Source organism: Beta vulgaris, chromosome 7 (genome assembly GCF_026745355.1).
Source record: "Beta vulgaris subsp. vulgaris cultivar EL10 chromosome 7, EL10.2, whole genome shotgun sequence".
NCBI lineage: Eukaryota > Viridiplantae > Streptophyta > Magnoliopsida > Caryophyllales > Amaranthaceae > Beta > Beta vulgaris.
The window spans coordinates 47,612,853-47,625,962 of NC_079208.1; the positions used below are offsets into that span (position 1 = coordinate 47,612,853).

General features: G+C 33.9%; 1 protein-coding gene across 2 annotated transcripts; it reads left to right on the forward strand.

The window, feature by feature from the left end:
• The first annotated feature begins 420 nt into the window (after positions 1 to 420).
• On the forward strand, positions 421 to 12,162 carry LOC104908542 (DNA-(apurinic or apyrimidinic site) endonuclease). 2 transcript variants are annotated; one of them, XM_057396312.1, is made up of 10 exons: positions 421 to 765; positions 1,804 to 1,896; positions 2,011 to 2,155; positions 4,337 to 4,538; positions 7,774 to 7,852; positions 8,075 to 8,136; positions 9,106 to 9,192; positions 9,317 to 9,420; positions 10,023 to 10,156; positions 11,887 to 12,162. In XM_057396312.1, the coding sequence occupies exons 1-9, from the start codon at positions 541 to 543 to the stop codon at positions 10,106 to 10,108; spliced, it is 1,083 nt and encodes a 360-aa protein (XP_057252295.1). In that variant the 5' UTR covers positions 421 to 540; the 3' UTR covers positions 10,109 to 10,156; positions 11,887 to 12,162. The 2 variants fall into 2 exon arrangements, with proteins under 2 accessions (XP_057252295.1, XP_010695959.1); XM_010697657.4 differs by lacking the exon at positions 11,887 to 12,162 and having other exon boundaries at positions 10,023 to 10,318.
• Positions 12,163 to 13,110: the final 948 nt, after the last annotated feature.

Genomic DNA, 13,110 nt, shown 5'->3' on the forward strand with positions numbered 1-13,110 from the left:
ATATACCCTCAATATTTCAAATATTCGCCATATACCCCTGAGTTTTGAAAAACGTTCACTAGATGCTCTTTTTCTAACGGACATTAAGTTATCGTTTGCGTTATTTACATTTTTACCATTATTAACCCTCAACGCTAACCTTAAAACCCCTAAATCCTAAAAACCTAAGGCTAATCATAACCCCTAACTCTAATCCACTATTATCAATATCATTATTTTGACTTTTGATCTACTAACATGACTTTCAATAGGCTAACCCTAAAATATATTTTTATGATTCGATTCATCTCAACCCTAAAATATAATAAGTTATAAATTTATAATACTTCATCAAAAGTCAAAATAAGATCATCTAATAGTAGGAGCGAAATAATTTTTTTAAAATTTTTTTTAGTTGTTATGAGCAAGTACATACCTATGAGGCTATGACTCTACTAGGCTAATTGGGCAGCCAGCGTTAACAACTTAACACAACCAAATTCGGCATTGTAGCTAAAGCACAGTGCAAATTTCAGTGTTGAAGCACCAAAATCATCAGTAATGTCTCTGAAACGATTTTTCCAACCAATACAAAAAGATGGCTCTTCCAAGAAAACCAAACCAGACAATGAGGAAGACGACACACAAACTGAGGACGCCCATAGAAGAGAGCCCTTAAAATTCTTGACATGGAACGCTAATAGTTTACTTCTTCGTGCCAAAAACAACTGGCCTGAATTCTCAAACCTCGTTTCTACTCTTGATCCTGATATCATTGCTATACAGGTGAAACAAAACAAACTCTTCTTCTTCAATATCGCCTTATTTTATCATCTGGGTATTTGCTTAATTTGCTAACTTTTGCATTTTCAATTTATGGATTTCTGGGGTTTATAGTGGAATTTTAGTATGTGGGTTTTGCTTTTTTTTTTTTTTTTTTTTTTTTTTGACTTGGGTGGGTTGATAATAATGATGTGCATTGTCTTTTCTTGTTGTAGAAAATTGGAATTCTGCCGCACTGTGCTGTTATAAATTATAATGCTACTTGGATATGCTATAATTTGTTGATTTTTTAGAGGGTTTTGTTTGAGAGGTTTTTTAGCATGTTAGTAGCAAATTTTTGTTGGTTCAACTTATTTTTGTGTTAATGTGTGTTCTTTGTGTTTGCTTAGAAAATGGGGAGAAATGAGAGCATTGTGTTTTATGAGTTGTAGGCTTGTAGCTAAAGAGGAAAACGTCTTTTTTTGTTGTTCCTACTCAGATCATAATGTAAGGGATGACACATGACCAAGAACTAAGATGAGTTTCTCTGGAAACAAAAAATATTTGATCTTTGGAGGGATGAAACCCTATGGAGTCTCTTATATTATCTGAATAATTTTGTACTTGTTATTGAAGCAGTAGGTTTGGGAAATTTGACCATACTCATATATTCTTATGGAGCTTGGGATACAGGTTTTCATTGATGGAAAGATATAATGCTAGATTTAAGAAAGATTAAGCTAGGTAGGGTACTAGAGACCCGTTAAAATGACACTTGAGACCTGTAATCTGGATGATCGTACTCCCTACTGTACTTTTGCCCTCATTCATTATTGCTCTATATTCTTGTAGAGTTCTATCACCTCGATAAATCTAACAGGGCTCCTGCATAACATGAGGTAGGGGGGGTCAAATGTACATCATCTCACCTATGAAAAAGATTAAAACTATGAAGAGGATCTTCTAGTATTCTTACAGAGTGGTTTGTTTTATTGACTGGTTGGATCAATTGCTTACAAGATCTTTACATAGAACATGTTACAAGTAGCTCATTCATGGTAGGAAGTAAGGATGCCTTCGGCTGGTTCCAAGGGTGCACCTAAAAACCAAGGAGAGCTGAAAGATGATACAAATGCTTCACGTGAAGAAAAGAAGGTAAATGTTCCCTTTTCATAGCTGATTAATACTGTGTTCAATGTTGTAATAAGATATGAACATTGAATACAGTATTAGTTCTGATTCTCAATGCTCTCGTGACAAATCATTCAGGTGTTGATGCGTGCCCTTGCAAGTCCTCCATTTGGAAACTATCGTGTATGGTGGTCTCTTTCAGATTCCAAGTATGCTGGGACTGCATTGTTAGTGAAGAAATGTTTCAAGCCGAAGAAGATCTCCTTCTCTCTGGATCCTGCAGGTTTCACTTGAAATTAGATGACTTCCTTAAAGCTTTTGATTGATTATTTTCTTTTATGATGTTCCTGCCAATGGTTCATCTTGCTTTGACTCTTTCAATACTGCTCTCTGTGGACCACATAGTCATTATGGCATTTCCGTTAAAAGTAGTTTCATCAATATCAAAGAGATCTATGACAGCGCTAGGACTAGGAGTTGGAGATATATAGATATTTTGATGTAGTTTAACTAAAAACAATAGGCACTCTAGATTGCTATCTCTCGTTGGGCATACGCTTGTAGCTTTTTTTTGGCAACCAATTCTCATGCCTGTGTATGTAGTTTTGGCTGCAAAGAAAAAGCTTTTTGTCAGTCAACTGGCTCAACTCAATGTGCACTTGGGTTATAAATCAGATGGCCTCGCCATTATATGGAGTTGCATGATTGGTGATTGTGAGTTTCTGACAATAATGCTCAGCAATCGGGTTGGTAAATATGGTCTAGGACTTTAACTCGTGTCTACAAGCAGCATGAAGCATTTATCTTGTAGGCCTTGATGCTGGCAGCTGGCTCTCTTCTTTTTTTATTGTGTTTTTGTGGATGGTTGTTTCATGCACTCCTGTAAGGCTAGAACATCTTCTGCTTTTCTATTCGGTATAAATAAACATTCATTTCTTATGTGAACCCTATGAGGTTGCACTGTATCCATTTTTGTCCTTTTTTACACCCTCTTTGGCATTTATATGTACCCTTGTTTAGGTTGAGCTGGGTCCAATCTTGTTATTTGAGAGAAGCTATATTGTTGCCTGGAAAAGAAGGACAAAAAGGGTTGGCTTGCCGGAGTATGGAAGATGATTTTGTTAGCAATTTGGTGGTGCACTTGGAAACAGTTCATCAGATATTTGATGTTTTAGCTTCCACTCATTAAGGTTTCAAGTCCCAACTTTTGAGAATTTTGTATCATTGTTACATGGAACGCAGAACGTTCCGGAACGTGGTATGGAAACGGGAACGCGGAACGCAGCCTCTAAGATAAACCAGATGGACCCCTAGATCACGTACCACGTTCCGTGTTTCGGGACGCGTCCCCTGGAACGTGGGACGTGGCCACGTGCCACATTCCCGGTATCAATGTTTTGTATAGCGGGAGTCAAGTTTTAGTCTTGGACCGCCACTTGACTTTTCTTGAATTTGTAGATATATTGCTGTATGATAGCTTTAGGGCTTGACCCTCTTTGTCCTTACCCCTCCTGTTGTACATGACTGACACTCTCTAGGGGTCCTTCAGATATAATTCTACAATTATTAACAAAAAGATAGAAAAAGAGATAGTATGATGTCGAACTTTCTTGATCCAGGTAAAATAGCAAACTTAGCTTTGCTATATTGAACCAAAGCTCTTATTGGAGTAACCGTTAGTATCTTGCATCCCACAAATCTCCTCCCTGATGCAGTGAGGAGAACATTTACATCAGTGACGATAACATCATAAAAGTATGTTTCTTTTATGAAAATCACTCCAAATTTTTTGGAACATTTCTAATTTTTCCGTTTCTTTTAGGGCATCCAGCTACCTTTACTTCCTAAATTCTCAAATGCTGTTTAATGCTCTTGATAGTAGCGAAATGGTGAGGTAGTTTTTTTTTTTTTTTTTTGACAGGAAAATGGTGAGGTAGTTAAAATAGTAGGTTTGTTTATCCAGTCAATCTTATTTGATAAGAATGCAAAAGGTTTTTTTGGTTGTACTTAGGTGACTATTTCGTGCTAGTAATTAACTTCACTAGAAACTTATCTCCATAAGCTTGGTAAAGTAGTATTATATGTAAATATTGTTCAAACTTGAAAGGTGTTCAACTGCTCACTATTTCATAAATACTAATACTATATGTCATTCTTATTCCAATTTAAATTAATCTATTTAGTGCTTAATATAGTTCGAGAATACTTTTTTTATTTAACAAAGATTTTCCCTCTTACTTTGTTCCACAACATTCTTCCCTATTTTGCTTCATTCCATTTTTGGTCTATAATGTCTGCTATGACTGCATTTGCTGATCCTTTTCTGACTTTTTAACTCATTGGATGAAGACTATAGAGTGGAACTAGGAGGCTACTGCTTTTGTGTTATTTAATAATTCGACGTCATTTCTGTATTTTGTCATTTATGACACAAGTTGAAATTTTACTTTCATGCTTCCTGTAGTGAAAAAGCATGAACCTGATGGTCGCTTAATACTGGCTGAATTTGAATCCTTGCGCTTTATGAATACGTATGTGCCTAATAATGGCTGGAAGGAGGAGGAATCCTCATTTATAAGGAGAAGAAAATGGGATAAGAAGATGCTTGAGCTTGTATTGCAGTTATCTGATAAGCCACTTATCTGGTCTGGTGATTTAAATGTGAGGTAATTTTCCACTAAACAGTTCATGTTCATATGTGTGCCTGTTTGATATTATTATTTGAACTTTCCTTATATACATATCTTAATTCCCAATTTGATGAATGGATCTGCCTTTATTTAGACCCTTTTTGTTTTTTTGTTTCTAAAGGTATTAATACCGTAGTTGTGGAAAACAATGACATGATGAAGAATTACATATTATGTTTATCTAATCCAATTTGAATGCTCTGTCCTAGCTTTTCATTTTATTGCTACTTAACAAGAGTTTAAGAACTGCTCCTCCTGGCTTAGGCTATTTCCTTTTCTGTTGGGGTCAGATTAGGTTCCAATCTTTTTTGTGTTTCTAGTCACTCCACTATATACTCATGCAAAATGGCAGTCCTATTACCTCTCTACTCAACAGGCTTGCCTACACTATGGAATCTTAATGGAGATTACTTCAATTTTGCGTGCTTCTATCAAGCCTAAGATCTGGGAAAAGTGGCACTCTGTTGCGTTTTTGACTGTTGATTTCACAAAATGCTGGACATTTATCTGATAACTCCAAAACATGCTGAATACATATGGATCGGATAACTAGTGTATTTCACCAACCTAACAATCGTACATGAAATGAGATAGCTACTATTAGCACCTTATGTCACTGGATTTACATTTTGAAATAGACATTACCTTATTTATTGAAAATGAACTGATGGCATCAGTCTAGAATTCTGGTGGAAGTCGTAAAGTACATAGGATCCGCAAACCTGAAATCCTTTACCTTTCACACCTTTGTATCAAAATAGAGCAGCAACCGTCTCGAGACACCTACACATCGCCATGATTATTTGGTGGAAGTGTGGAGTCACTGTTGTATGCTGAGAAATGAAGAAAGTTGTGCGATATGGGATGGAATAGAAAATACAAGTCTCGTGTATAGAGTTGAGATAAGAAGGGGAAAAGTAGAGGAATATTGCAATCTCTTCATGTCAACTATGTATACATGACATTGTTGACTTTCCATTCTCCCAACCAGTCCTGCTGGGCTGTCAGGCTCATTAGCCTCTAAAAAGAGTGTTGTTTTTCAATAATTGCATGTCAACTCCTTTGGTGTCACGATACTGTTATTGCCATTATTGAGTACTGTTTTGGACCAAAATTTTTTTCGTTATTATATTTATTATAACTAGAACTAGCAATATGTCAACGGAGAAGTAAATCTGGATATCGGTAGATGCAATTCATATATGCGGACAGCCTAAAACACCAATATATATTTATTTTCTGGTGGAGAAGTATATGAGTTTAGCAACCCTTCCATAGGGCGTGTTCACGTTTCTTGAAATTTGCTTATCTGAAATTGTCTTTAGGTAGTGTTTGGGAACTTGTATTTCATTTAAAATAATGGAATTTCCAAGAAAACATTCTATATCTAGTGAATTGTGAAATTTCAAATCTAGAATTTGGAAAACATTAAAATTTGGATTCAAATAATGGATATCAAATCTAGAATTTGAATTGTGAAATTTCAATTCCATATCTAGTGTTTGGGAAACACTACAATGAATTTTGGAATTTCAATTCCATCATATTGTTTGGAGAGTTACTAAAATTTCAATTCTAATATCTTATAATTTCCAAGAAAACATTCTTTCAAATAAGATACTAGAATTTCCAAGGAGAGCTTCTATAGAGGTCTAAAAGGAAAATGTTGTTTTTTCTATAAAGTTTTACCAATCAAAAAGAAAAAGTTAATTCAATAAGTTTACCAATAAGAAAGAAAACGTTAATTCAACAAAAAATGTAATCTCTGTTCTATGCGCTAGCTTCCCAAAGAAGCCTTATTACTCATTTTCACAATTCCATCATCATCCATTTCCTGAGGAAATTTGTTGAGCAGTTATGCCAATGAGACAAAGGAAAAATTTCAATTAATTGTTGAAATATTGGAGAGATATTTGCCATAAAAAAAAAAAAGCTACCCAAACAGATAAGAGGCATAGAGCAAACGAAACCAAGAAGGGAAATGACATATCAAGAGAGATTCTAGAAGAAAGATGTTGCAGAATTGTGGAGCCATTAAAATCAAGCTGGTATATGAGTATGACCATTAGAAACTCAGGAGAGAGAGAGAGGGGTGGGGAGGAAAGAAGGGAGCTCGAACAAAATCAATGAAGGTTACGATAGACTCACGCTTTGAGTATTTTATATTCCTTGTGTTCAGATTGAATTGAAATTCTTTACAGTGAACTGATTTTTTAAATGGCATGGCTTTGGCCCAATTCCAAATCCATATTCTTGGGATTGTCAAACATGTCATTTGATCCGTTTCCAGAATTTCAAATGAAATCCTAGTTTCCAAAGGCCATTAACTTATTCCAAGTTCCAACATATTAGAATTTATTGGAACTTATCAAAACTGATTGTAGTTGTGAATTGAATATGGGTAGCTGTTGAACTTATACTTTTCCTGAAACACGTTTTTTAAAGGTGAACAGAACATACAAAGAGTAAGATGGTTTTCTGAGGAGGCTCTAGTACTTCTCTAGATTACATGCTTCAATGGAAAAAAGATGTTACATTTCTTTTCCTACTGATAGTCTGATACAGTTTCCTAGTTGGTATGGTTAGCTAGATTGATGGTTTCATTTGTGGTCTTAGATGCTTGTTCTATTCTGTATTAAGAGAGAAACGGCGCAAAGAGTTTTATCTTTAAATGTGACGTGGACTCATGGAGTAGTGATAAAGTCAGCCGAACACTGATTACACAAAAACTGCTTGTATCCCAATTAGGCTTATGATATGCTTTCATAATTCATTACACATGTCTTAATTTTGGTAGTATAGTTTGTGTCTTAATGAAATTTAACATCGTACGTTCATTTTCAATAGGATATAGCTATAGCATGAGAAATTGAGGCTTCTTCTCTGTTAACTTGGTTTCAGGATTTCAGCAGTAAGGAGTAAGTTGGATCTTATGGAATTGGTAGTCATTGCATAAATCTTGGACTTCTTAACTTGGGATCTGAAATATGACTTGTGTTATGTCAAACATCATGCTCTCACTTTTTGTGGAGATTCTAAACTAATTTTGTATATATGCTATAGCTTTATTCAAGTGTTTCTTGTGAGACCAAGAACAATAGAGGTGTATAGAAAATAGGCAACCTTATTTCCGGAGTAGACAATAATAGCCGTGAAAGTGAATTTGTTCCCAAAACATCTTTATATACTAACTACCCATGAATTTCTGCAGCCATGAAGACATTGATGTAAGTCATCCAGAATTCTTTGCTGCAGCAAAAATGAATGGTTATATTCCTCCGAACAAAGAGGTGACCCAACATTTTAAGTTCGAAGCATGCATTGCACATAGCTGTGACTTTCTGCAATACTCAAACTTGCTTGAGATAGCTTGATGTTCTTTCCTTCCTTTTTGTTCTCAAAGCATAAAATTGACTGTGTACACAACAAGAATCTGATTTTCTTTTTAGTGCTTCAAGCCTTTAACTATATTTGAGTGTTGCTAACCTGGTCCTCATCTTGCTCTTTGGCAGGATTGTGGGCAACCTGGGTTCACTATATCTGAAAGGAAACGTTTTGGTACCATATTGAGAGAGTAAGTTGTGTGTTTGACTTTGGCTTTATGTTCATTGCTCTTGTGAGCTTGATGTGGAGATTATGTCGGTTATGTGCTGTATACTATCTACTACTCCCTCTGTTTGTTTTCATCGGGACATCATCTAGGGTTGTCTTATTTTGATTGGGAAATCTGACCTTTTTCCTAATATGGTAGGTTGGCCCACCATCTCTCTCTTACTTTTATTCTCATCTCTACCTGTTTCACTTCTCCCTTAATTTTACTCCCTCTCTCTCTCAACCTCTTGTACTTTTTCCTTGGTCCATGTGCAAAAGCAAGTGTCTCAATTTAAAACAACGGAGGGAGTATATTATATAGTAGAATTCAGGCTATAATATAAAAAATAAGAGAAGTCCGATTCGGGGGTTGATTTGTGTTATCATATGCTGATTGATCATATGCAGAATATTCTGCCAATTTGAATTACTTGCCAATCAAATAGTCTCCTCATAGCTGAGCAGTCCAAGAGTTGATACAGAATTGTTTAGATTCCATGCCTCTTTCAAGATACTTCTCCTCTAGTGCTGTTTAGATGTTGTGTAGTGATGTGCTATGACTGCTATCTCTTAGAGAACCTAGGAAGTGCTATTGTTGACTCTTCTGGAATCAGTGTCAATTCAATTTGCTTATGATGCCATTATAATTAACATTCGACTGGACAAATGGGATTATGGAGCCATTTAAAGGTGGCAGAGCTCATAATAATAGAACATATGTTTGATGTGTTTTCTTTTTGCTAATGATTCGATTTTATCTTATTATTCTTTTGTTGAGTCTGTCGTGGTTTGGAATGATGAGTGAATGCCTCATTATATAATGCTTAAACCATAATATTTTTCGCTGCTGGATTCTCAGAATTTGGCTCCTCTGTGTGTGCTCGTGTATTCATGATCTACTGTGGATGCTTGATCAAAGTGATCTAATATATGTTTTATTATTATGCTATAGGGGAAAATTAATTGATGCATACAGATTTCTACACAAGGAGGAGGACATCGAGTGTGGCTTCTCATGGTCCGGAAATCCGGTTGGAAAGTAAGAGACCTAAGTTTTCAAGACAATCTAGATGCTGGTTGCATGCAATAATGGCAGTGTGTACCTGCATTACAGTGCCTGTTGCTTTAATAGCCTTTGAGTAAATGTTGATGAACTAATGCAGGTATCGAGGTAAAAGGATGAGGATAGATTATTTTTTAGTGTCGGAAAAGCTTAGGGACCAAATAGTCTCCTGCAAGATGCACGGACATGGCATAGAATTGGAAGGTATCTCCTGCTCTGTTTTACAAGTAAAAATTAATATGAATAATCAACTTTCTTACCTTTTTTCTAAATGAATCCTACTTTTAGATTAATGCATAACAATTCCAATTCTGGAGATTGGATTCTCTTAATAATGCCATGTGATATCTGAGATTCTGAGTTCTCACAATAGTCCTTGAAAAGTCTTTAAACTTGTAAGCCTCTGATTACATGGTGATTATTATAAGAATACAACTCAATAAAGCTGAAATTATTGTACATCAATTCAAAGGTGAACTAATTTATAAGATGGTGGAAATTTTTCGGTATTCATATTGGTTATTGCCTTTCATAGTATTGCCGAGGTAGATGTGTAACTTCTACAAGAAATGCATTCTAATTCTAACCCATAATAGAAATAATCCATTTTGTGAAAGTGACCGAAGAGATAACTAGCAGCAGACAAAGTTTGTTATATGCAACTGGGTTTTGAGGGGCTGATTTTTTCTTTGACACCATATCATAGAAAAGAATATAGAAAAGGAAGACAAAAGTGAAGCTTTTTCCAAGGAAAAGAATATGTAAATGAAGCATATGATTCCTATTAATTTTTACTGTATTTTCAGGTTTCTGTGGAAGCGACCATTGCCCGGTTTCTCTCGAGCTTGCACCAAGTTTGCCTGATCAAACACTTAATGAGGCTTCTAATTGACATTTCAAGTATATATCCTTTATTTGATGCAGACTCCGTAGTTGAGAGGTACTTCTGGCATATTGGTCTACAAATGTATGTAATTGAAGTACTATAGCCCAGAAACTGTCATTAACTGAAATGTAGGTTCAGCGATTTTTCATTATATTGTGAACTTAAATTGATTTTCCAGAGTTATGAACATGTTCTGAAGTAGCTCTTTGATTTGAACGACCCTATTAGGTGGAGTCTATTTACTACTTTTGGTGATGCAAACCTTCAAATAATAGTCACCTCTTCTTTGTTGGCCAAATATATACCTTTATTTATTTATTTTTCCTTTTTTGACATAGAAAGTTAGTACTATAATAATTTTATAGAGAATTCTTAAGTACATATAAAACCTTGTTTGGAGAGGTGTGGTTAGTACTAATAGGTGATGGACAACCACATCCCTAATCTTTCTTATATGAGACCATCTAACAAAAGCATTAAATTGGTATAATTATTTTTCAAATGGAATCAAGATTTGATGGGAGGGTCTCATTCTTTGTCAAATGAGTCACTAAACTTCAATATGCCTTAATGGTCAACTACTTTAGACTGAAGTTTCTTGCAAGTTTTACAGCCAAATTTTCACAACCTACCATTCAATATGACTACAGATTTTCATCTCCTGATACTTTTTAGATTTGCCTTTTTACGTATTTTAAGATACATACCGTTGATATCTTTGATAACATTATAAAAATAATAATTTCGTAAATTAACGGTGAAATGAATTTAACAAGTTTTCAAATGATTATCTTTCTTCTTTCCTGATTTTGTGAAAGAGAATGATCAAGTCGATGAACTTTGATTTTAGGTAAAGTGTTACAAGATGATTGGAGTACTGAGAAAAAAATTTGAGGGTGTGATTGCAAGGAGTGCACTACAAGGCATCAACCAAATAAGAAAGTCATAATATGACTTGTAGTTTGAGTAATGACTTCAGTTATTCTTATACTAGCTTTCTATGTACGCGATACGTGCGACAACATTTTTTTCTAGCCGGACTTCTTTATTCTTAAATGACTAACTTTATGGGCATGCAATACATTAGCGGTGAAAACTTTTTATATAAGTTGGCAATTGTTTTTCAATGTGATAAACAAAGTATGCACTTAAAATTAATATATCATTTAAAAATTAGACATAAGAACACTGCATATTTTAATTTGTTAAGTTTGAATTTTATTTTATTTATATCTTTTTCGAGATGATTATTTTTTATTTCTTCATTGCTATTGCTAATTCAAGTTTATTACAAATATTTTAATCAAATCATGTGTGTAAGATACCTTTTATATTTGTGAGCTAATTCCTATTAGTTTGACTTTTTGAATTGATTTGGAGAAAAAAAATTTAAGGATACTTTTATTTTTGTTAAGTTACTTAATATGTGTTGTGAATTTTAAGGAGTATGACTAGTTTAATTGACGCCTCCTCTCTTCTCCTTTTTCTCTCTTCTCTCTCCTCTCCTACAAAACCCTAATTTTCAATCTAGGGGCTACCACCACCCTTTTGGGCGGTGGTAAGCCCCTTTTCTAGTTTTATTACTAGCTTTTTACGTTTATGTTTCCAATAAATCTTAGTCTCTCTCTAATGGAGAGTTTTTCTACCCATATATTGGGTTATGTCTACCCATATATTGGGTTTTATCTCTCTTCATGTGAGAGTTTAGAGAATTTTTTTTTTTGAGTTTTTCTATATTTCAAGATGTTGATTTGTTGATCAAAATTTGTGCGGAGTTGCAACAGATGTCAAGAATTCGTTTACAATCACTTGAATTGAATCCGATTCTACTTCAAAACTACAAAAGATCGATAGACCTCCTTGCAGAAGGCTGGATCAGACAGCGATGTGAAAAACAAGGGTTTTCAGAAGTGTTAGATCTACTCAACGATCGTGGTTTTATCATATTAGAATTGTATTTATTTCATTTGATATGTATTTGTTTAGTTTTGACTTTTATTGTAGATGTCGTATGACTTTGAATCAATGAATTAATGTTACTTTCAAAATTTTAAGGAGTATATTTTAAGTTTTAAAATAATTATGAGGGCTTTTAAGTAATTTGATAAGGGAACACCATAGCTTTTCCTCTTCTTTTATATAATAGAGATATGTTTTTATCTTTCTTACTTGAAATATTGACACTATTTACAATTAGAGAGAATCTTCTAAATTATTCTCAATATATAAGAAAATATGTAGACATTTGAGGTCTTGTTTGATTCGTCTAATGAGTACTTTATTTAATATTCAATCGTTATAATTTGTACTAATATGTAATGAAATATATTTAATGTCAAAGAAGTCTATGACAAAAGCACACAACCAAAGTAGGAAAGATTAAAAAAAATACACAGAGCTTGAATATTTATTCAATTGTGAACATCAATTTAATTGTGTTATGTGATCAACTATCTTTATGACATGGAAAATATTTAGGAAAGGATTTTGAAGGAGGTATGACTTATGAGAACCTTTTAATCAAATATAGGATTACTAACATTTTTTTTCTTTCGTGGCATATTAATTAGTTATTCATCAGTGTTACAAAAAATTAGATTCGAACAAATATTATTAATTAATTTTATTTTTTAAATACATTTTTCTTAAATCAATGTTACGTTGGTTTTTTTAGTTATCGTTAATCATTATTCAAATATAGTATTGAGAGAAGGAAATATAAAGCAGAAAAAAGCTTATGCTCAAATAAAGTGGAAGAATTTGTTTTTCAAGTTCAATTGTTGAATATAAATAAGTGGATGAGATGTTTAGTATAATAGATTTTTCATTGGTCTTACATTGTTTTATTTATGCTTCTAATTCAATGATGAAACTTAAATCACATGGTGATCTTGACTAATTTAAAAAAAAATCTGAAAATAAAAATAATAAAGAAAAAAAATGGAGATACTTTGGATCGGGAGTTATCCCCTCTTCTCTCCATCATCCATAAGCCATCATCTCCATTA